At 44.7% G+C, this 22,982-nt stretch overlaps 1 protein-coding gene across 7 annotated transcripts in view; it reads right to left on the bottom strand.

The window, feature by feature from the left end:
- Positions 1–281: 281 nt before the first annotated feature.
- Positions 282–22,982, bottom strand: part of Rftn2 (raftlin family member 2) — a 56,905-nt gene continuing 34,204 nt past the window's right edge. For 6 of the 7 annotated variants that reach the window (XM_011238612.3, XM_006496309.4, XM_006496308.4 and 3 more), the window contains 2 exons: positions 15,073–15,151; positions 282–2,205 (listed from right to left, as the gene is read on the bottom strand). In XM_011238612.3, coding sequence (XP_011236914.1) covers positions 1,933–2,205; positions 15,073–15,151 — 352 coding nt within the window. In that variant the 3' untranslated portion in view covers positions 282–1,932. Of the gene's footprint in view, positions 2,206–6,131; positions 6,390–15,072; positions 15,152–22,982 lie in introns of those variants that run through there. The other variant, XM_011238610.3, reaches the window with a different exon arrangement.

Genomic DNA, 22,982 nt, shown 5'->3' on the forward strand with positions numbered 1-22,982 from the left:
CCATCCGTAATGAGATCTGACACCCTCTTCTGGTATGTCTGAAGACAGTGACAGTGTACTTATGTATAATAAATAAATCTTGGGGCCAGAGAGAGCAGGGCCAGAGCAAGTGGGACTGGAGTGAGCAGAGGTCCAGAGTTCAATTCCCAGCAACCACATGATGGCTCACAACCATCTGTACGGCTACAGTGTACCCATATACATTAAAAAAAAAAAATAAATCTTTAAAAATAAAAAAAAAAGAAAACAGAACCAGGTATAGAAAACAAAACATGGGCATATTTGTGTTCAGTCAGACAGTAGCCTAACAACAAATAAGAGTTTATTATTCAAATGACTCACAATGTCAACGACAAGCCAATAAAATATATGAAATATGTGAATTACTTAATGGCAGTCTACTGTAGTTCTTTTGGAGGTCAGTCTTTCATACCTAAATGAAGGCCCCTGTTCTGTACAAGACGAGTCTTTCCCGGGTAGAAGCTGGCAAGATGGAAGGCTCCTGGCAGCAGGAGGTATGTGGAGTGGGCCAGTGTTATAGACATCACATGGGCTGTGAGCCCCCTCCACTTCTGCAGGACTGGGACGTCTGGGCTGTACCATTTTTCCAGGCTTAACATGTCTAACAGGATTTGAACCTAACAGTGGTAGCCAGCACACTTCCATTTGAGATCGATATTTGTTCTCTTCAATGGTGTTTAAAAATTTAAAAGAAAGTTAGATTTTGTTGGTTGTTGTTTGAGACATGGTCTCACTGTGTAGCCCTGGCTGACCTAGAACTCACAGAGATCTACCTACATCTGCCTGCCAAATACTTAGAGGTGTGCCAGCTTGCTTGGCATAGATGAAATGTTTTCATAGACCATGGCTTTTATACATTGAGATTGTGGGCTCTCCTTTTAATGACTTTTTTTTTTCTCATGAACCAGTCAGTCACCTTTTATTGGACACTCGTTCTCAGTCAGGGTATGAAGGTTCAGCCAGTTGAATTCTTCCTAGATTGGAGTGGGGCAGGTGGTTATGCACAGCCATGCAGTGCCCTCCATAGTGACCCCTCTTCAGGGACTTTAAAAAATATTAGTTTTACTGCGAGGGTACACATGTGCACAAGGGCATAGAGGAACAAGTACTTGCTTGTGGCGGTCAGAGCACAACTTTGTAGAACTGGTTCCCTCTACATTTCTATGGGTTCCAGAGACTGGACTCAGGTCACAAGGCTCCTGTGGCGAGCGCCTTTACCTGTCAGCCTTAACTGACGTAAGAGAGTCTGTTTAACGCCACTGGTAGGCAGGCCATCGGGACCAATCATGCCAAAGTTAATGGTTTACTGAAGGACTGGCCACCTGGTGGCCTATTGAAAGAAAAGACATAGGAAAGAAAAAAAAAATTTTTTTTAAAGACTTTTGACAAATGGGGCTTGCTTTGTATGGACATACAACAGTAAGAGACAAAAATTAGATTAACTGCTATAGGCAGGGAATGGATATTTTCATGAGTCTGTGTCCATGGGAGAGAGGGACAGAGATAGGGAGGAAAGAATATTACTCAGTTTAATCGAGGCTGTAGCTTCCTGAGAAGGCGCTAATTGGTTGAAATGATTTGGACAGTCGGCCTTTTCAATAGGCCTGATGAGAAATACTGATATTTGTCCCTTTGTGGGGAAGTGAGCCAGGTTGTTGCTTAATGACCAGAGGAGACATCTGTTTATACAGATGTATTAGTTGAGTGAAATGTAAGAATGCTTTTAAACTGATAAATAGCTGGTTATTCTTCCTTGTCTCAGAGGTTAAGCCAAAGTTTACATAGATTAGGGGAAGGCTGAGCCTGGAAATTAAAAACATTACATAAATGAAGATAGTAGTAGCAAAATAAAGTCAGATGGCAGTCATTTAATTACTATTTACAAGGCCTCTGATGGGGTCACCTGGCAACTCACATGCAAGTGACCTGTGTCACGCCCTCTTCCTGGTCAAACTGTCCGTCATCGAGTTCCCGGAGGACACTGTCACTGCTACTGAACCCAGAGAAGCTGTCGCTCTGTGCGGGCCGCTCTTCCTTGGTCCAGCACTCCCTGGACGGAGAGAGGGAGCCCTCCTCAAGAGGGGCTCGGCCTCCTGCGGCTTGGGATGCATTTGTGTCCAGGCCTAGGCTCCTGCTGCTGACCTTGTTTCTGTCTTCACCCTTCAGCAGCCGGCTGCCTTTCCTCTGAAACACAGGAGATTGTCAATCAGGGCGTGGAGCATGCGCACCTCTGCTCTGCTCACCGCTTCTCAACCTGAAACTTGTCTTTCTTTCCCACTCCTGACTATAGGAGCTGGGGTGTAGCTCAGAGCTGGTCCATCCTCAGAGAGGAGCCTCCCTCAGAGCCGAGCCTCCCTCAGAGCCGAGCCACCCTCAGAGCCGAGCCTCCCTCAGAGCCGAGCCTCCCTCAGAGCCGAGCCTCCCTCAGAGCCGAGCCACCCTCAGAGCCGAGCCACCCTCAGAGCCGAGCCTCCCTCAGAGCCGAGCCACCCTCAGAGCCGGACCTTCCCCAGCACCAGGGACCTGCTCCTCTCTGCCTGGCTTTAAAATCTGCTCTTGGCTTGCCCTTCTCAGTGGTACGTGGGTTGTGTGGACATTTCTCAGGAGAGAAATGAATTCAATTGTACTTGGGAAACAAAGTGAGAGAGAATCAAGGGAGTGCATTTTGTTGTTGGTGGTGGTGTAATGGTGACTAAACTGTAGAAAATCTACTTTAGTGGGTTTCTTGTCTGTGTCATGAGGCACCAGTGTGTCCTAGAGAAAACACATTATAAGTGTTTCTGTAGGACAGCAGCTCTCAACCTGTGGGTTGGTAACTCTTCCGGTCCTTTCACAGGGGTCGCCCAAGACCATCAGAAAACACAGATACGTCCATTTGCATTCAAAATGATAGCCAAATTATAGCTATGAAGTAGAAATGAAAATAATTTTATGGTTGGGAGACACCATAACAGAGGAACTAAGGGTCACAGCAGACCCCCTTCCTTGTGCTGCTACAAACAGGATTCCTGTTCTGTAGCCTTTCCCAGCTCATCCACATCTGTGCCACAAGAAGCTGTGGGTGTCCTGCTGATAAAGATTCAAAGGCTGGCTAGCAGTGTCCTTGGTTCATGTGGTTTTTGAGTAAGAACGGCGCCCATAGGCTCATATATTTGAATTCTTAGTAGTAGAACTCTTTGAAAAGATTAGAAGGATTAGGAGGTGTGGCCTTGTTGGAGAACGTGTGTCACTATGGGTGAGGTTTCAAAAGCCCATGCCAGGCCCAGGCTCTCTCCCTTCTTCCCTGTTGTTCCTCTCTCTCTCTCCCTTGCCCTGTCTCTCTGTTCCCCAAGTTGATAATGAACTAAGGCTCTGAGACTGTGAGCAAGCCCCAATTTAATGTTCTTTTTTACACGTTGTCTCTTCACAGCAATAGACCAGTGACTATGACAGCACAGTTCCTGTACAGTACATGTCTCTGCCATGTAAACTTAGGTCTAAAGATCTCTAAGTGACAGAAGGGACTGGACCCTCGAGGAGGCCTCAAGGCCAGCATGTGGGCATCCAGGCTGCTGCGGGATTGCTGAACTATCACTGCCAGTGTGTCTCGGGATCCAATCACAGAACCTCAGCTCTGTAAGGCTGAGCAAGGATTCAAAAACCAAACTAATAGTTACAGAATTCTTTCAAATTACCCACATTCACTTTAGTGTTAGTCAGGAACTAAGATTACACTTTACTGTGGGACAAAGCTGAAGTTATGAAACTCTTAGAAAATACTACTCTTGTTGGCAAAAGTTTCTTGCTCCCATCTCCATTTGGCACACCCTTGCTGCACCAAATGTAAAAACTGGACCTTTGACCCTTGTCCTTTATTCCAGCTAAAAATGCATTGAGCTGATTTCTCAAAGTGGGGCCTGAGAGGCCCTCTCAGATAGGTGCCAGGCTTGAGAGCGATGCCCTGGTCAGTGACAGGTCTGGACAGCACTACTGGGCAGACTTCCTCAAGCCTGGCTAGTGGGAGCCTTTCCCATGGGCACAAAGATCCCCTGAGCTTGTCCTCAACCTTCCAGTCTGACTCACACAGGGAGCCCTGGAGCCCTCAGTAGCAACAGGGACAAAGGTGACTTTTGCAATACACTATTGTGTGTCAGATAACAGAGGCCAGCTCTCACGGCCATGAGAATTTCCTTTAAAAAAACAAACAGAATATTCTTTAATATATGCTATTCATAGTAATTTACTTTTAGATAACTGTTAATAAGTAAATGGCTATCAGTTGTAAAGTTAAACTTTACAGCTACCTGATAAAACAGCCAGCACTGTATCCTAACGCACTTCAGAACACGCACCTTTGCTTGTCAGAAGACTAGGGGTTTGATAATACGCTTTCGCAATGATATTGCTTCTCACACAACCTCACCCATGTGAAATGTTTTTTACAATCAATTTACAGCCAACTTGTGATTTCCTCAAAACGTTGGAGTCTGAAGCCCATCCAATCCTGGAAGACCATTCACTTTAGTCCCCCATTCTTCAGGGGTCCCCGTGAAGGGGAGAGGCCACGGAGTGTCCTGCCCCATGGGCACTGGTGCCATCTGTCTTGTGCTTTTCACAGTACACTCATTGCATTTACAAAAACAAGAGTAGATCAGTGAAGCAAGGCGTGTGTTTCCTAAATAAAACTCTTTCTGTTACAGAATAGTACACACACACACACACACACACACACACACACACACACACACACATGCACACACACTCTAGAGAGCCTGGTAGAACAAAGAAAAAAAGAAAGCCCATCCCACCTCCACAAAACGCTACTGTTGGAACTTTGACATATTTTGTCTCCTCCCCCCACTCTCCCTCCCTCCCTCCCCTTCCCTCCCTTCCTCCCCCTCTCTGTCTTTCTCTCTTTCTGCATACAAGTGGCTCACAAAGCACAGCCCACGTTTGTGTGTGGCTCATTTCCCACCTAGCCCTACCCTGCAGTTCCCTGTGACTTCCCAGGCCCACCCATGGCCTTCCCTGCTTCTTCTTCTTTTTTTTTTTTTTTAAGTTCCAACAACCTTTATTTTTTGTTTTCAGTATATATACTGTCTCTAAAAAATTATACAACTATCAGATAAAGTCGTCACAGCAGGATAATTGATTACATGATTTTCTAAATACTTTTACATTCCAATAAGTTAATAATAATTTTAAGGCAATAATTAAAGTCACAGATCAGTAAGATGTAAGGAATAACAGCAGAATTGTTTACATTTCTTTCCATTAAGACTAGTGTTTGACTAAACATTCATTATCTGTTCCTAGAACCATAATTTCACTATAAGTTTAAAGCAATAATTTTTAATTCACAAGTTAGCATGGCTTTGTCAAGAGACAAATGATCTGCCTACTTAGTAGTTTTGTATAGATAAATTAATCAATATTGTATTTTTGTCTTTGTATCTACAATAAATAGTCCATTCCAAGTTTATGACCTTTAATTACCAGATAGTGGTCTCAGAGTTAACATAGAAGGGATATTTTCCTTGATTATAAATTTGTTCCAACCCTGCTTTCTTATCCTAATGGAATTAGCTCATGGCATTTTATTTATAACCCTGCCTTTTTTTTTCCATTTTTATTAGGTATTTAGCTCATTTACATTTCCAATGCTATACCAAAAGTCCCCCATACCCACCCACCCCCACTCCCCTACCCACCCACTCCCCCTTTTTGGCCCTGGCGTTCCCCTGTACTGGGGCATATAAAGTTTGCGTGTCCAATGGGCCTCTCTTTGCAGTGATGGCCGACTAGGCCATCTTTTGATACATATGCAGCTAGAGTTAATCCCTGCTTCTTTCTGACACTTTCTCTACAAGGTGGGAGGGAATGATGCTGGCTTGGATGCAGACCCAGTGCCACCCTAACAAATACCTAATGTGTCACTCTTGTTTAAAAGAAAAGGGACTGGTCCATCCTATTAGTGTCTTTTTTTTTTTATAATTTATTTATTTATTACATATAAGTACACTACTGTAGCTGTCTTCAGACACTCCAGAAGAGGGCATGAGATTTCGTTACAGATGGTTGTGTGCCACCATGTGGTTGCTGGGATTTGAACTCAGGGCCTTTGGAAGAGCAGTCGGTACTCTTAACCGCTGAGCCATCTCACCAGCCCCTAGTGTCTTTCTTGATGCAGTGTCAAAATACCAGACAAAAGCAGCTCCGGCCTGGTTTCTTTTGTCTCGCGTTTGAGGGTACAGTTTGTCATGATGAGGAAAAGATCAGAGTCCACAGTTGGGAAGCAGAATCATGAATGCTGTGGTCAGCTCTCTTTCTGCCTTCTCTTCAGTTCAGGACCCACTTTCAGGGTGGGGCTGTGCCTTAGGGTTTCCCTGCTGTGAACAGACACCATGACTATGGCCACTCTTATAAAAGAAAGCATTTAACTGGGGCTGTTTACTGTTTCAGAGGCTCAGTCCATGATGGTAGGAAACACGACAGCATGCAGGTGCTAGAGGAGCAGAGAGTTCTACACCTTGACCCACAAGCAGCAGAAGGAGACTATGTCCACACTAGGCACAGCTTGAGCATATATGACCTCAAAGCCTGCCTCCACAGTGACACACTTCCTCCAACAAGACCACACCAACTCCAAGGCCCCACCTCCTTCTAGTGCCATGCCTATGGGCCAAGCATTCAAACACGTGAGTCTATGGGGGTCATACCTTTGAAACCACAGTCTGTCTTCCCACCCCAGTTAATCTAATGTAGGTGATTTCTCATGGGCACGCCCAGAGGTAACCTAATCTAGCTAATTTCTCACAGGCATGTCTGGAAGCTTGCCTCCTGGATTATTCTAAATCATGCTGCACCCATTAAGATACATAGGCAGCTCAAGTGACAGGCCTGTTGACTTTAGGACATCCCTTTCCATTGCCAGTGTTTTAATATAAACAAAAGAATTACGTTAGGAATGTAGGTTAGTGTCTTAGTCAGGGTTTCCATTGCTGTAAAGAGACACCATGATCACAATAATTCTTATAAAGGACAACATTTACTTGGGGCTGGCTTACAGTTCAGAGGTTTAGTCCATTATCCTCATGGTGGGAAGCATGGTGGCACTCAGGTACACATGGTGGCTGGAGATGTAGTTGAGAGTTCTACATCCAGATTGACAGGCAACAGAGAGAGACAGACACTGGGCCTGGCCTAAGCAATTGAAACCCCCAAAGCCCACCCCCAATGACACACTTCCTCCAACAAGGCCACACCTCCTAGTGCTACTCCATAAGCGTTTAACATGACTCTATGGGGTGTGGGGAGTCTACATTCTTATTCAAACCACCACAGCTAGTGTGGCCATCATGGAAAATAATATGCAACACTGAAAGACAGCTACCCTGTGAACCAGCCATCGCACTCCTGGGTAGGGCTGGAGGAATGAAGTTAATGAGTATCTGCACTCCATGCTCTGAGTAGAAATATCACCTGCTGAGTTATCCACTCAGGAGACGACACTCTTCCACCTGCCACTGTGCTCAGGGAAACGAGCCAGGCTCAAAACGACAGGACACATAGACCATGGGGAGTTCATCTCATAGGAATTACAGGAAGAACAGTGTCTACCAGAAGCTTGAGAGAGTGGGGGTGGGGTGGGGTGGGGTGGGGAAAGGATGGGGGAGGTTTGACACAAGCTAAGTTAGGGTAGGAAGTTCTGGTCTGCTGTGGCCTTGTTGGGTGACTGTGTATACTAGATTTCAACGTTTTCACCATAAATAAGTGATAAATATTTGAAAAGGTAGGCATGCTAACTTGATTTAAAAATTATATGATGTATATGTGCATTGAAACATCACACTGTACACACTGTACACACACACACGAGGACCAGGGTTTGGTTCCTATGTGGTTGGTCCCATGTGGTGGCACACAAATGTCTGTAACTCTAGTTCCAAGGATGTCCTCTGCTGGCTTTCCTGGCATGAGGCGTGCACATACATACATGCAAGCAAAACACTCACACACATAAAATAAATAAATAAATAAATCTTTAAAAATTGTATGTACCTCTTAAAAACTAATTCAAATAAAAATCTATCCACACTGCAAATACCAAACCAAACCAAAACACTGCCTGTCTTCCAGGGGACAATCTCTTTGTTTTTCTTTTCTTTTCTTTTCTTTTTTTTTTTTTTTTTTTTTTTTTGGTTTTTCGAGACAGGGTTTCTCTGTATAGCCCTGGCTGTCCTGGAACTCACTTTGTAGACCAGGCTGGCCTGGAACTCAGAAATCCACCTGCCTCTGCCTCCCGAGTGCTGGGATTAAAGGCACGCACCACCACAGAACTTTCTCCTGCCAACTTCCGGCAGTGTTCAAGCACGTGGTATTGACACAGACCACATCTCCAGCCTCCTTTGGAAGTGGATGTGGACAGATAGAGCAGTTCAGGTCAAAGCCACAGAAGATGTGACTTCGGGAGAAAGTCATTGCCCGAGGCACAAACTGGGAATTCCAATTTCCTCTACATTGCACCAACTGGCTGAGGAGCTTAGGCTCCTGAGGGGAGAGCCCATGGCCCCACCCCCACCCCATCCTGAGTGCCTGCCCACCTTTAAGTATTACGGGAGTCATCTCCTATGTGGATTTCGATGCTTACGGGGGTCGGTTTGTTTATTTATGTTGTGTGTGCCATGGCGTCCATGTGGAAGACATGTAGGCGTGGCCCTTTCTCTTTACTCCACGGATTTCAGGGACAGAGCTCAAGCTGACAGATTTGGCAGCAAACGCCTTTACCTCTAAGCCACCTTGCTGGCCATCTAGACTGTCGTTGGAACAGCTTAGTAAGTAGTTATTTACTAACTAGTCGGCATGAAAAAAATGTTCTTGATAGCTAATGCTTTTCACTTAATTTCCCCCAACTTTATAATTATGAAAAGTTCCAAACATGTAGAAAATTTAAAAGCAAATAGGTGCTCGATGCCCTCCACTTAATTAGATAATCGTTTCTCCCTAGGTGTGTGTATGCTCTGGAACATCAGCAAACCACATTTCTGTATTACAGCTGATGGTCGTTTTAGTTAGAGGAGATACAGGACTGGACCACTTGGTGTTCCTGGGCTTTTCTTCTGCCTCTTTATATAGTTAGCAGAATCTGCTGTTGAAAGAAGAGCATTCTGTGAAAGTGATTACAACCTCTCATACTGCCAGACACAGTGCCAGACACGTTTAGATAGGTTCTCAAAGCAAAGCCTGAGGGCCCTGTGGCCTGCGCTAATATCTATATTTTATAAAGGGATGGGGTCCTGGAGGGGCCCCAGGCGCTCTCTGTGTCGCTCCTGCTTCAAGCCCCTCAGAGTCCTTTCCAGTTTGCTGTCAACCTCTGAGCCTTCTATGAACGGGGTCCCATGCTCTCTGAGCTTGTGGAGACAAATGCTTTTAAAGAGTTTTTAAAAATTATTTTAGGACTCTTCCCTATATAATCCAGAGTGCTCTCTGTCTCTCTGTCTCTTTCTCTCTTTCTCCCCTCTTCTCCCTTCTCTCTCCCTCTCCTTCATCCCCTCCTTCTCTCTCTTCTAGCATGCCCTTTATCTCATTCTCTCCCAACCCCCAGTCCCCACAGTGACTTCCCTGGCCTCTATCCTTGGGGCCAATGAACTTGCCTGAGAGCAGCTTCTCAATAAATCTGCCTTAAAAACCATTATGTTAGAACTATGTTTCTGCGCATCTGCGTGCAGGCGTTGCAGAGTCCATGTTGCAGACATGGAGGTGACAGGGTCATGAGCTGGAGCCTGAACCCGAGTTCTCTGGAGTTCTCAGCCAGTGCTCTGAACCATAGAGGCATCTCCTTAGGCCCAGAAGGCAAATACTTTTAAGTGGCCCTTTGTTTCTTATAAATGATATGGGCAGAATTTTTAAAAAATTGAAATAGACATTTTTAGATAATTAAAACCCTATGAGTTTTATTTAACTTTTCAAAAGAAACAAAAATTTAAGAAGAAAAATTTTACAAAAAACATTAATGGAAAATTTAGCTGATGGAGGTCAAAAATCCTTTTTTGTTTGTTTGTCTTATTTTGTTTTGCTTTTGAGCTGGGGTTTTGAGCAGCCTTGAAATCCTGATCCTCCTGCCTCCACCCTCCAAGGTCTAGGACTATAGGTCTGCCCTCCAGCTTTTGATCAGAATCCCTCCCCGCCTCCAGCAGAGCTATCACTTCCTGGAACCTATTTGGAGGCATCTGTCCAAAACATGACAATAAGAATAGGATTGAGAAACAGAAAGAAGAACTGAGCTTAGTGGAGTCATTGCACCAAGAAGCCCACGCCCAAAGAAAGGCTTCATGAAGAATACAGCATGGGAAATGTAATCTGTGCAATTTATAAAGCAAACGTTCTGAAATCTTCTTTCTTTTACTTAAATTTTTTAAACTTATATATGTGTGTGTGTTGCCTGCATGTGTGTGTTTACTATGTGTGTGCAGTACCCAGGGAGGCCAGAAGATGGCGTCAAATTCCCCTGAGACAGGAGTTACAGATGTGAGCTGCCACGTGGGTGCTGGGAACTGGAATTGAACCCAGGTCCTCTCTAAGAGCAGCTAGCATTCTTACCCTTCTAACCATCTCTCTAGCCCCTCTCTTATTTATTAAAGATGGGGATCTCATTCTGTTTCTTAGGCTAGTCTCAAGCTCCCAGGCTCAAAATGATTCTCCTGTCTCCATCTCTTGGAGTAGCTGGGAGATGTTGAACCTTATTATGTTGGGTTTTGTTTTTGCTCTGATCTGATAGTAACTGTGCCCTGGTTCTTTTTTGGACTAAAAGTATTTAACTCAATTTTATGTTACTGGAGTTCAAGTTAAGAGACTGGATATTTTAAAGAGGCAGTGAAGCCAGATGTGTGGTGTAGGCCTTCAGTCCCAGTTCTCAGGAAGCAGAGGCAGGTGGATCTCTGAGTTTGAGGTCAGCCTGGTCTACATAGTGATTCTGTGGACAGCCAGTACTATGGAGTGAGTTTCTACAAGAGAGAGAGAGAGGAGAGAGAGAGAGAGAGATATTATTTTATTTTATGTGTGTAGGTGTTTTGTATGTCTGTGTATCATGTGCAGACCTGGGGCCTGAGGAGTCAGAAGAGAGAGTCCGACTCCCTAGTACTGGAGTTACAAATGACTAACAACCATGTGGGCGCTGGGAATTGAACCTGGGTCCTCTGGAAGAACAGCAAGTGCTCTTAGGTGCTGAGCCACCTCTCTAGCCCCAGAAACATTGAACTTTTAAGTTAGATCATTTGCTTTTTGTTTTTGTTTATTTGTTTCAAGACAAGGTCTCACTATGTAGCCTTGACTGTCCTGAAATTCAATTTGTAGCCCAGGCTGGCCTCAATCAAGCTCAGAGACTTACCCATCTGCATCCTGAGTGCTGGGATTAAAGGCGTATGTATGCCATCACACCTGGCTAAATGGTGGGATTTTCTTATACTGTGGGATTTTCAAAGTTGTGTTGTATTTTATATTGTGATATTACTATTAACATGATCTGGAGGACAAACAAGAAGGGAAAGGTTATGGTTTAAAGTGACATGTTTGTGTGTCAAAATTGACAAGGAGTTGGGTGTCATGGGTAGCTTCAATTGTCAACTTGAGACAACTGGGAAGAGAGACCCTCAACTGAGGAATTGCCTTCATGGGGTTGGTCTGTAGGTGGTCTGAGAGGGAATTTCCTTAGTTGTTAATTAATGTGGGAGGACCAGTCCATGTGGGAGGTGCCATTACTGGGCATGAGGGCATGCATCATATAAGGAAGGCAGCTGAGCAAGCCAGAGGGAGCCAGCCAGTGTTTGTCTGTGATCTCTACTTCAGACCCTAGTTCCTAGCTCCTCTTTGAGCTCCAGCAGGAAGTTCTCCCAGCAATGGGCTGTTATGGAAGTGTAAGCCAAATAAACACTTTCCTCCTCTAAGTTGGTTTTGGTTAGTAGTCTTTCCCCACAGAAACAGAAAGCAAAGCAGGACACTAGGACTATAGGCACGTGCCACAATGCCCAGTGTGGAATTTCATTTTCCTCGTGTGTGTGTGTGTGTGTGTGTGTGTGTGTGTGTGTGCACCGTTGCATACATATACGTGCACCCTTGCGTGTATGCCACAGCAGTTGAGTAAAGGTCAGAGGACAGCTTTTGGGAGTCAGTTTCCTTCTCAGGCCATGTGTGTCCTGGGAAATCAAACACAGATGGTCTGTCAGGCTTGGAAGCAAGCACCTTTACTTCCCATTTCACTAGGCCTGGGATTTTGTTTTAAAGTGCCTGAACTGTAAAACTGACATTTGGGTATACGCTTTTATGGGCTTTAACTAACATAGACTTAACAAACACTACAGCAGTTCTGTCGTCTCCCAGTCTTTCCTGTACATCCTCCTGTTGCAGGGTTCACCTAATGCAGGCTGTGATGTAAATGGAATGATACAGTGTAGCCTTTGGATACTGGCTCCTTTAACTCAGCCTAACAGATGAGATCCATCTAAGTTACTGTTCACATCTGCAGCTCATTTCTTATTCTGAGTAGTACTTAATTGCAAGACTGTGCCATCATTGTTTATCCATCCACATATTGAAGACATCGGCTTTCTTCTGCGTTGGACAATTATGACTAGGATAACTATAAATATTTGTGTATACACTGTGTGCGCACACATTTGTGCACACACATGTGTGTTTTCCTAACATAAACACCCAGGAGGGATTGCTGAGCCATGCGTGTGCAGTTACAGTCCTAAGAAGTGGCCTGAGCATCTTCTAGACTGCTGGTTGCTCACATCCCTCCCAGAGATGACTGCTTTGCTTGCCAGCTCTTGGTTACTGTCTGATTTAAGAGTTTACTTTTGTAATATGTGCATGGTGGCATCTCGCCATAACTAATAATTAAAGCATCTTTTTGTGTATTTATTTCTTGTGAACATATCCTCATTGATATCTGTGTTATTTTCTTACTGTTGATATTTGAGATTCTTGATGTATTCCCGATACAGTCCATTGTTACTGATGTGATAGCTAAGGTTTCTGTGCTCTGTGGCTTATCTTTTCATTCTTTTAGTGGTGTAAGTCATGTGGCACAGGCTTTTAATTTTGATGAAATCTAATTTACCAACTTTGTTTTTTCGGAGACAGGGTTTCTCTCTGTAGCTCTGGCTGTCCTGGAACTCACTTTCTGTATACCAAGCTGTCCTCAAACTCACAGAGATCTGCTTGCTGCTAGCTCCTGAGTGCATTGGATTAAAGATGTGTACCACCACCGCCTGGCTAACTTATCGACTTCTAATAGATCATGGTTTTGCTATTATATCTGAGATCGGTCCTAACTTCATGGACAGTCCCCCCTAATGTCTATCCTAAACATCTTCTAGTTTTACTAATATAAATGATTTTTGATGCCTTAAAGAAAATGGGGCTGGGGTGCAGCTCACTTCACAGATGTGTGTGGCTGCAGAGGCAGGTGCTCCCAGCATTCCCGCAGGAGGGACAGAAGGGCGAACATTTCTAGGTTTGAGACTGACAGCTTGACCATTCTGGGGAGCAAATGAGCATGGCCCTTCCGAAAAACTTGAGGACCATTTGGAGAATGTTAAAATTCTTGACAGAATACTCCATAATAAACTCACGAGCCAGGGTCGTCCTCCGTGAGGTGAGGGGCACACTGCTCACAAGTGATGACACTCCTCCCCTACCTCCTACCTTCTGGTCCACGTCCCTACCTCTCAATCTACTTATGTATGCAGCCAGTCAACTCCAGAATTAACATAGCACAGCTAAATTGCGTACACTATGGGTGTGTGAGGGCCCTATGGTTATCAATACAGTTTTCCTCCAGTCCAAGAACCTTGTTCTAGCTTCAAAACCTCGAGTAAGGAGCCCCATGCTCAGTGTCCCCTTCAGTAAAAAGCAGACATGCAGGCATGAGAGCGCACGCCTTTAATCCCAGAACTCGGGACGCACAGGCAGGTCAGTCTCCATGAGTTCAAGTCTGGCACGGTCTACAAAGTGAGTCCCAGGACAGCCATGGCTACAGGGCTACACAGAAACACCCTGTCCAACTCCCTTCCCCATTAAACAAACAAAAAAAGCCTGGTCAGTGTCAGCTTGCGACTGTACTGAGATAATATCGATGTGTTGCATGTTGTCAGAGGTCAAGATAACCAAAAATGTATGTATTTTTAAAAACTCAGAAACTTGGGACTCACAAAACTTAGAAGAATAATGGAGGACGCCCCTTTCCCTCTACCGTAGGATCGGTAGCTGAGGCTGGGGACTAGAGTGGCAGAGGACAGGTGAGCAGCACAGATTTATTTTGTATGCACACAGAGACTTTGTAGAAAAGAAGAAAAAGTCAAGGAGATGGCGCGGTGTGGAAATCTGAACTCGGCACAGCCGTGTGAGAGGCTGAGAGGCTGGGAGCAAGGGACTGGCAAGGAAGGCAGCGTCAGAGCCTCCAGGGGATGACGAGCAGGCAATTTCACTAAGGTTTGTCTTTGCAGATTCAAGTCAGAGAAAATCCTTTCCAATTGTCAGTCTCTTTCCGCCAGGGAGAGCAGATGCTTAAGTGGACTGGGAACCTGCTACCTCTACATGGTGGCATAGAGGCCATTCTTTGTTGGAAAGGGGCAGAAACTTCCTGGGTCTGTTCTTTCTTAGTTGCCTGAAGCTCAAAATGGTCCTTATGTCAACGTACTGTGTGTTGGGACGGCATATTTTAATAGTCTTTGGAACTGTGTCATCCTTTCTTTTAAAAAACGATTACAATTTTTATTTTATTACTAATTGGTGTATGTAGTATGTGTGTGTGAGAGTGCGGGTTCACGCAGGCCAGTGACATGTGTGTGGGCCAGAAGACAATTTAGGGGGTCAGTTTCCTCCTCTTGCAATGGGTTTTGGGGGAACCAGTCAACTTCTTTTTTGCATCCTTCTGCAGGAGACTGTTTCCACGCTGAGTCTGAGTGTCCTGACCTGAACTCACTTTTAGACCGCTGGAGAGAGTGTGAGGGTTAAATGCTTTACTATCGTGTCTTATTCAGAAAGTGAACATTGGTGATTTGTACTCACTTCTGGGGTTTGAGCAGCTGAGTTCCACGTAACCGGCCTTTGGAGAAATACGACTTGCTTGGTAGCCAAATTCCCTTCACTGAAAGTTAAAATAGTGACATTAGTATTTGTGAATTAGGAATGTTCTTTTAATCCTACAGAAATTTTAATTACTTTCTAAAGTTAGGATAGCAGCAAATGGATTTCATTATAGCATTTTCATGTACATGCGTCATTATACTTTGTCCCAGTGAATTTGTAATTTTTTCCATATTTAACTAGGTTGGCCCACATATATCCTTTGTGGGGTAATCTTCTGATCCCAAAATAATTATGAAATACAGCTCTATAAATTACATTGGAAAAATCAAAAACAAGAAAGCTTATTAAAATGCCGGGCATGGTGGCGCACGTCTTTAATCCCAGCACTTGGGAGGCAGAGGCAGGCAGATTTCTGAGTTTGAGGCCAGCCTGGTCTACAAAGTGAGTTCCAGGACAGCCAGGGCTACACAGAGAAACCCTGTCTCAAACAAACAAACAAACAAACAAACAAACAAACAAAGCTTATTAAAAAATAATGGGTGTGGGGAAGGGGCGTTGGAGAGATCACTCAGTGGTTTAGAGCACTTGTGGTTCTTCTAGAGGACCTGGGTTTGATTCTCGGCACCCACATGGTGGCTCACTGTGGCTGTAACTCCAGTTCCAGGGGTCCAATGCCATCTTTTGGTTCCCATTGGCATCAGGCACTCACACGGTGCACAGACAAGTATGCAGGCTAAATATCCAGACATAGTTCATACAAAAATGAACTAAACAACAAGTTGGAGGGTTAACTCAAAGATTAAGCGTGGATACTGCTGCGGACAGAGAGGGGCGGAGCAGTTAGAAGCAGCGGTTGCTCTTCCAGAGGATGGGGTTCAATTCCCAACCCAGACATGACATCTTACAACTGCCTGTAGCTTCAGTTCTAGAGGATCTGATGCCCCCTTCTGGGCTCTGAGGGCATACATGTACATGATACACATATGTGCAGGGGAAACACTCACACATCTTAAAATAAACCTAAAGACCTTTTAAAAAGGGGAGGTCGTCTCACAGAGGACCTGAGTTCATCTCCCAGCACCCATATCAGCTGCCTAAAAAATCACCTGTGCCTCCAGCCTGAGGGGTCTGACGTCTTCTCTCCTCCATGGGCACCTGCACACATGTGGCATTCATTCACACAGACATATATGTACACATAAATATAATAAAAAAGTTTAAGGTAATTCAAAACTCTTGTAAAACAATATAGTTATTATAACTCCCCCCGGGAAACCCCCAAACCTCAAAATATATCAAAAAATATAATTTCATGAAACCAGTTTCAGAAAATGATCTTTATGTTTTTGCTTCCTCTCTGGTTCTCAGCACCAGCCAGCCTTTTTCCTGTGTGACCTGTGACCACCATGTATTTATATTTCCTTTATTCCTTGTGTGTGTAATGATAGTTTTAATGCAGGTCCAGGATCTTCAGAGAACGAAGACACCAGAAGGTATTGTCTTCCCTTATGTTTTAGAGAATAAGTTTTTTACTAGTTCTAAATCATGCTATTTTATATGTATGTACACACACACACACACACACACACTATTATGTTTATAGATAAGAATATGTCCACACACGCATATATACTTCCTCTTATGGATTATTTCCTTGAGATGAATTATCAGGAATGAAATTATTAGGTCAGGAAGGATGACGTAAGCCTCTTGGTATGCATTATCAAACTAGGGAGCAGTTTGGGGAGCTACACATGGGGACTTTTCTTATATTTTCCACTGAGAGGGATGGTTCAGCCCCAGCCAGTTCCATTGACAGGCGGCTTTGTGACTGGCCACTCCACTCAGTATTCGCCTTTTTTAGCTGTCATCTGGGTGGCAGAGCCTCTCAAGAGCTTCCCTGCCTCCTAGGGCTTGCGGGGTGGGTGGGGGGTGGGTGGGGGTGGGGGTGGGGTGGGGGGGTGGGGGGAGTGGGAGGGGAGGTAGGCGAGTGTAGTAGCTAAAGCTGCTCACTAACAACTTTTATCATGCAAAGAAGCCCGACAAACCCTTCCTATAGGCTGCAGTGGATTCTGTGCTTTGTCTCTGGAAGCTGAATGGGGGTGAAGCTCTGGCCCTACACGGAGAGGGAGCGGTCAGCAGGACATTTAGCAGAGCGTTCCAAACAGATGGGTGCCACTAACTTGGAAATTAGAAATCTTCCCCTAGGACGCTAGAAAGAGATGGCTACAGTTTTATTGTTAAAAGACTTCTTAGAGTCCAGTTTCATTTCAGTTTGAACGTATCTTCTGTCAGAACAAAATGCTTTGCATGGTGTAACTTTTGGGGACAAATTGTGAGGGACTATAAGGAGGGATCAGCATGGAGACTGGACTGGGTCAGTGTTTGGGAGTCACAGGCTACACTGGAAAAAGACTTGACTTGGGAACCACATAGTTCCTGGGTTCAAATCCAAGCCCTGTTACAGCACCAACACCTATGGTCTTTATGCTCGACACTGTTTAAGACCTGGGAGAGATAAGCCAGAGTCTTCCTCTGTGTAGCCACTAAAAGAGATACAAGTGTGTAACTTGGAGCTGGAGAGGTAGCTCAGTGCTTAAGAGTACCTGCTGTTCTTGCAGAGGACCTGGGTTCAATTCCCAGAGCCCACATGGTGGCTCACAACCTCTTGTTTCTGTAGAGGATTTGCAGGTCTGGTGTGCAGACAGATATGCAGGTAAAGTACTCATATACATAACATGAACAAATAGATAGAAAGATAAACACTCAGTTCTCTATCCACTTAGTACAATGTAGGGTGGAGTGCAAAATAACTTTTATAAAAAGAAAAAATATCAATCAAGAATATCTTTCAGAGAGAAAATTCAAGGGAGAGAGAGTTCATAGGAGAAAGAAGAAAGATTTCTGGGCAGTGCTGTAGGTAGACAAATACAGCAGAGAACCAGGCCTGGATGAGAAGCATGGCCAAGGCAGGTAGGTGGGCTCACAGTGGGTTCTCTCCAACCAATTAGAGGATGGGGCCAGTCTGAACCCAGGTCAGAATGAAAACAGTCTGTTGACCTTCTACTTCTAACTCTTTCCCCAATACCCGAACCCTTCTGGCCAAGGCTGGATGACCCCAGAGAGGCTCTGGCTGCAGAAGTGAGAGCCTTTTTGATCCTAATGCTTCATAATACATTTAGACTGTTTTGAAAAAGTCTGTATTCTCATTTAGTTATGATTTTAGTTTATAATATGCAGAGTACATTGTAATGGAGAATAATGAGGAAGATAAAAACAAGTTTCTACCCTGTCACCACAAGGCAATTAGATGCTTGAACTTACAGGTTCTGATGTTAGTATGTCAGGAGAAGAGGCAAAGAAAATTCATGACCTGTGGCATTTAAACACCATATCAAAAATGAGCCACTAAAGCCTTGCTCTGAAATTCCAGTGAAACTGGCATAAGCCTTAACCCTAGCACTTGGGAGGCAGAGGCAGGCAAATTTCTGTGAGTTCAAGGCTAGTCTGCTCTGCATAGTGAGTTTTAGGACAGCAAAGGCTATGTCTTAAAACAAACTCCAATGAATTCAGGGTTGCACAAAGGTAAACAGCATGTTTAATATAAACATAAGAAAGCAAAATAACATTACCATCAAAAACTTTCAAACTGAAAAGTCCTAAATATAGCTTGATAATGCCTTCGGGGATACTTAAAATTTGAAATTATTTTTGTGGGATATCATGGAGCTGGGTGCTGCAGTCTTTCCTAAGCATGCCTGAGGGCCCAGGACACAGACACAGACACAGACACAGACACAGACACAGACACAGACACAGACACAGACACAGACAGACACAGACACAGACACAGACAGACACAGACACAGACAGACACAGACACAGACACAGACAGACACAGACACAGACAGTCACAGACACAGACACAGACAGACACAGACACAGACACAGTCAGACAGAGACAGATACAGACACAGACACAGTCAGACACAGACACAGACACAGACAGAGACAGAGACAGACACAGACACAGATACAGTCAGACAGAGACAGAGACAGACACAGAGACAGACACAGACACAGTCAGACAGACAGAGACAGACACAGAGACAGACACAGACACAGTCAGACAGACAGAGACAGACACAGACACAGTCAGACAGAGACAGACACAGATACAGTCAGAGACAGAGACAGAGACAGAGACAGACACAGACACAGACACAGACACAGACACAGTCAGACACAGACACAGACACAGACAGACACAGACACAGTCAGACAGAGACAGATACAGACACAGACACAGTCAGACACAGACACAGACACAGACAGAGACAGAGACAGACACAGATACAGTCAGACAGAGACAGAGACAGACACAGAGACAGACACAGACACAGACACAGACAGCGACAGACCATAAAGAGAGCAGGGAGAAAAAAGACAAGTTACGATGGGCAGTGGTGGCGCACGCCTTTAATCCCAGCACTTGGGAGGCAGAGGCAGGTGAATTTCTGAGTTCGAGGCCAGCCTGGTCTACAAAATGAGTTCCAGGACAGCCAAGGCTACACAGAGAAACCCTGTCTCAAAAACCAAAAACCAAAAAAAAAAAAAAAAAAAAAAAAAGACAAGTTACAGACATATTGAAAGTTGGAATATATAACTGATAAAAGGCTCTCATCTAACTTTAAATAATTTATAAATATAAACTTAATGTGAGCAAAAGATTCTAACAGGTACTTGACTACAGAACCCAGGTGATCCATGGAATGAAAATGTTCTTAGCTTCAGTCCCAATTAAAACTATAAATAAAAGAGGCTGGAGAGATGGGTCAGTCGTTAAGAGCACTTGTGGCTCATCCAGAGCACTTGGGTTTGACTCCCAGCACCCAGACGGTGGGTGACAACTGCCTAACTTCAGTTCCAGGTGATCCTGCATGCAAATGGCACATAGATGCATATTCAGGTGTGTACACACAAACACAACAACAACAACAACAGCAATCTAAAAACACAAACAAAACAAAACAAACAAAACTCACCCGAAAACCACACAGATCACTACATACTTCCCAGAATGGTGCCATTTTGGAGTACAGCAGTAATTCATGCTTGAGCAAGAGGAATACCCTACCCCACTACCTCTGGGCTTCCAAGGAAACCAGAAGCCACCTATTTGGGTTGGCTTCACATTTATGTAGCCAAGTGAAACAAATGCCCAGCCTAGCACTTGCACTTACAGAAAGCCCAGTGGGTGCACACCAGGGTTTCTACTTGAGCTAAGAGGGACTGGTCAGGAGCACCATCACAGGGTGAGCACACTACAGCAGGCAGATGCACACCCACATTGCTACACACAGACAAAAGTCGTCAGTGGAGCAACACGGGAGGCGCTCCACGATGCCTAACCCCGCTTGTTGGCCGGAGTGAGTGCACAGGTGCAGTCTATGTACTTGTGTTTAATGCACTTCTTATGTGTTGTAGTCACAGCAATTTTTTTTCTGAGATTTTGTTATTCATTCTACTTTATGTGTATGGGTGTTTTGGCGGTCATATGCCTCCATGTGGGTGCTGGGAGCTGAACCCTGGTCCCCTTGAAGAGTGGTCAGTACTCTTAACCACAGAGTCCTCTCCAGTACCCACAGCAATTGTTTTAAGGGCACAGATTAATAGTGAATTTACTCCTGGTCCTGTAAACCAAGTGAATGCCTCTGGATGAGGTGGTCACTGGTCCGGTGGGGAGGCTACAGCTGTTAGGGTGGAGCAGAGCCAGGCTGCTGTTTTCTGTTTCTTTGTTTTCAGACAGGGCTCCATGGAGCCCAGGCTGGTCTTGAACTCCCTATGTAGCTGGGGATGACTTTCACTTGAGATTACAGGCTCCTGGGAGTTCTCTGCCTGCACTTATGTGAATGTGCCGCGTGCACACCTGGTCCCAGTGCAGGTCAGAAAGGGCATCGGATCCCCTAGAGCTGGAGTTACAGTGGGTTCTTGGAACTGAACCCAGGGTCTCTCTAGGGGCATTAAGTGCTCGTAACCACTGAACTGTTTCTATAGGTCCCTCCCCACTTTAGGCTGTAATATTAGCTGTAAGCTCAGCGGATGTGGTCCTTAACTGTTTATTTTTTTTTGAAGAACTTCCTGGTAACTCTCACCTTGACTTCTCTAGTAGAAAAAGGATTGGGCTCCTGGTACGATAGTGTTATTCCAACAATAACAAAGGAATCTGCCTTGTTCCCAGGCTGGCTGCAACAACCTTGAAAGGGTATAGGCATGGCGTCTTACAGCCTCGTGCTGTACCATGTGCGTGATCTCATGATCTTTCTTGAGAGTTCTGTTATAAACCTTGGGGGTGTACCACTGCCTAGGAAACGGGACGTCAACCTAGAGAGCGCTGAGAGTGTGTGCATACGCTGTGGTGTCATGAGGGGACTATCCCCTGTGAGCCATTCAGGTACAGCTTAGACAACAGTTGGCAGAGACAGTTGAAATACTGTCTCCAAGGAGGGGACTGTTAACAGACTGTGGCTCTTAGTGATGGATTTTTCGGGCACAGGGCCTCCAAAGAAAGAGTGTGACACTTGTGTTTCTGGTTGTAAACATGCATCTTTATGATTCTACTTACTTCTGCTGCCCTATCGCTCAAGACCCTCAGTGCGGATCTTACACACAGGGCACTGTCTACCTTATCTCTTCTGGAACCTTTTGATTTGGAACAGGCCATCCTATCCTGATTGGACAACTGATTTCATCCTCTTAGGAATTTGGTTCTGCTAAAGGGTTAGATCCCCAGATAATAGTTCTTATTTATTATATAATTATAATTATATTATAACACATATATTAGTATATCAAAGAGTCCCCTCACTTATTAGCCAAATGTGTTCAGGTGAGGATTTTTCTCAAAAATCCTCCTGACCAGTGAACAGCATTACACTTCATCTTCGTTTTATATTTGTTGTGTCTTGGATATGAAGTCTCTCCCGAAAAGGCTCATATGTGACGCTTCTCCAGGTGGTGGTCCAGCAGAGACTGACTGGATCTTATGGGTTCTAACTCCCTCAACTTATAAGTTCATGGCTGAATGGGTTCTCAGGGAGGAGGGGCATAGCTGGAGGAAGGAGGGCGTGGCTTGCTGGTGAGCAGTGTTCTTTCTGCCTTCACACCAGAGCAGTGATGAGGAGTCAGAGCAAGTCTGTCCTTTAAGTCACCTTCCTGGGCGTCCTGTCACAGTGACAACTCAGAAGGACCCAAGGAACAAAATAAACAAGTTATCCAAAGCTCCCGGCATCTGAGAGGAGCTATTGTCTGCCTTCCCGCACAGGGCGGCTGCTGCTCGGGAACGTTTCCTACTCTCTTCTGCCCAGCAGCAGCCGCAGCAGCAGACTCCTGGGAAAGGATTTACTGAACAGTGAAGCTGCTCTTTGATCTCCTCAGGACTAGAGCATCAAGCTTAATTTTTATAGTCATAATATCTTTTTTCTTTAATACTTCCTTGGAACCTATGGACTAAAGTTCCTCGTTGCTTAATTACTGTATTAAATTACTGAATTCATGAGCTTGGCTGGCCCCAGCCAGAATGCAAGCTCCTGGCTATGTGTTTGCACCACATGAAATGTAAACACGACTCTCTCTCTTGTAAATGACTTCAGCATCAGACGCACGCCACAGATGTTTTTCACTGGTAGATAGACTTTTTCTTTGACACTCTGGAGAGTGTCAGTTTATTATAAAACATTAAATAATAAGAAACTGGATAGAAGCAAAGAAGCCCCCTCCCCCTTTCCCTAGCATATAGTCTCCAGAACTGAATATATTTTAGAACCACTGTGAAGCTGGTCCAAGGGTTGCTAGACACATTTGACACCTATACACTTGGGATACACACA

This window comes from Mus musculus, chromosome 1 (assembly GCF_000001635.26).
Source record: "Mus musculus strain C57BL/6J chromosome 1, GRCm38.p6 C57BL/6J".
NCBI classification, from domain to species: Eukaryota; Metazoa; Chordata; class Mammalia; order Rodentia; family Muridae; genus Mus; species Mus musculus.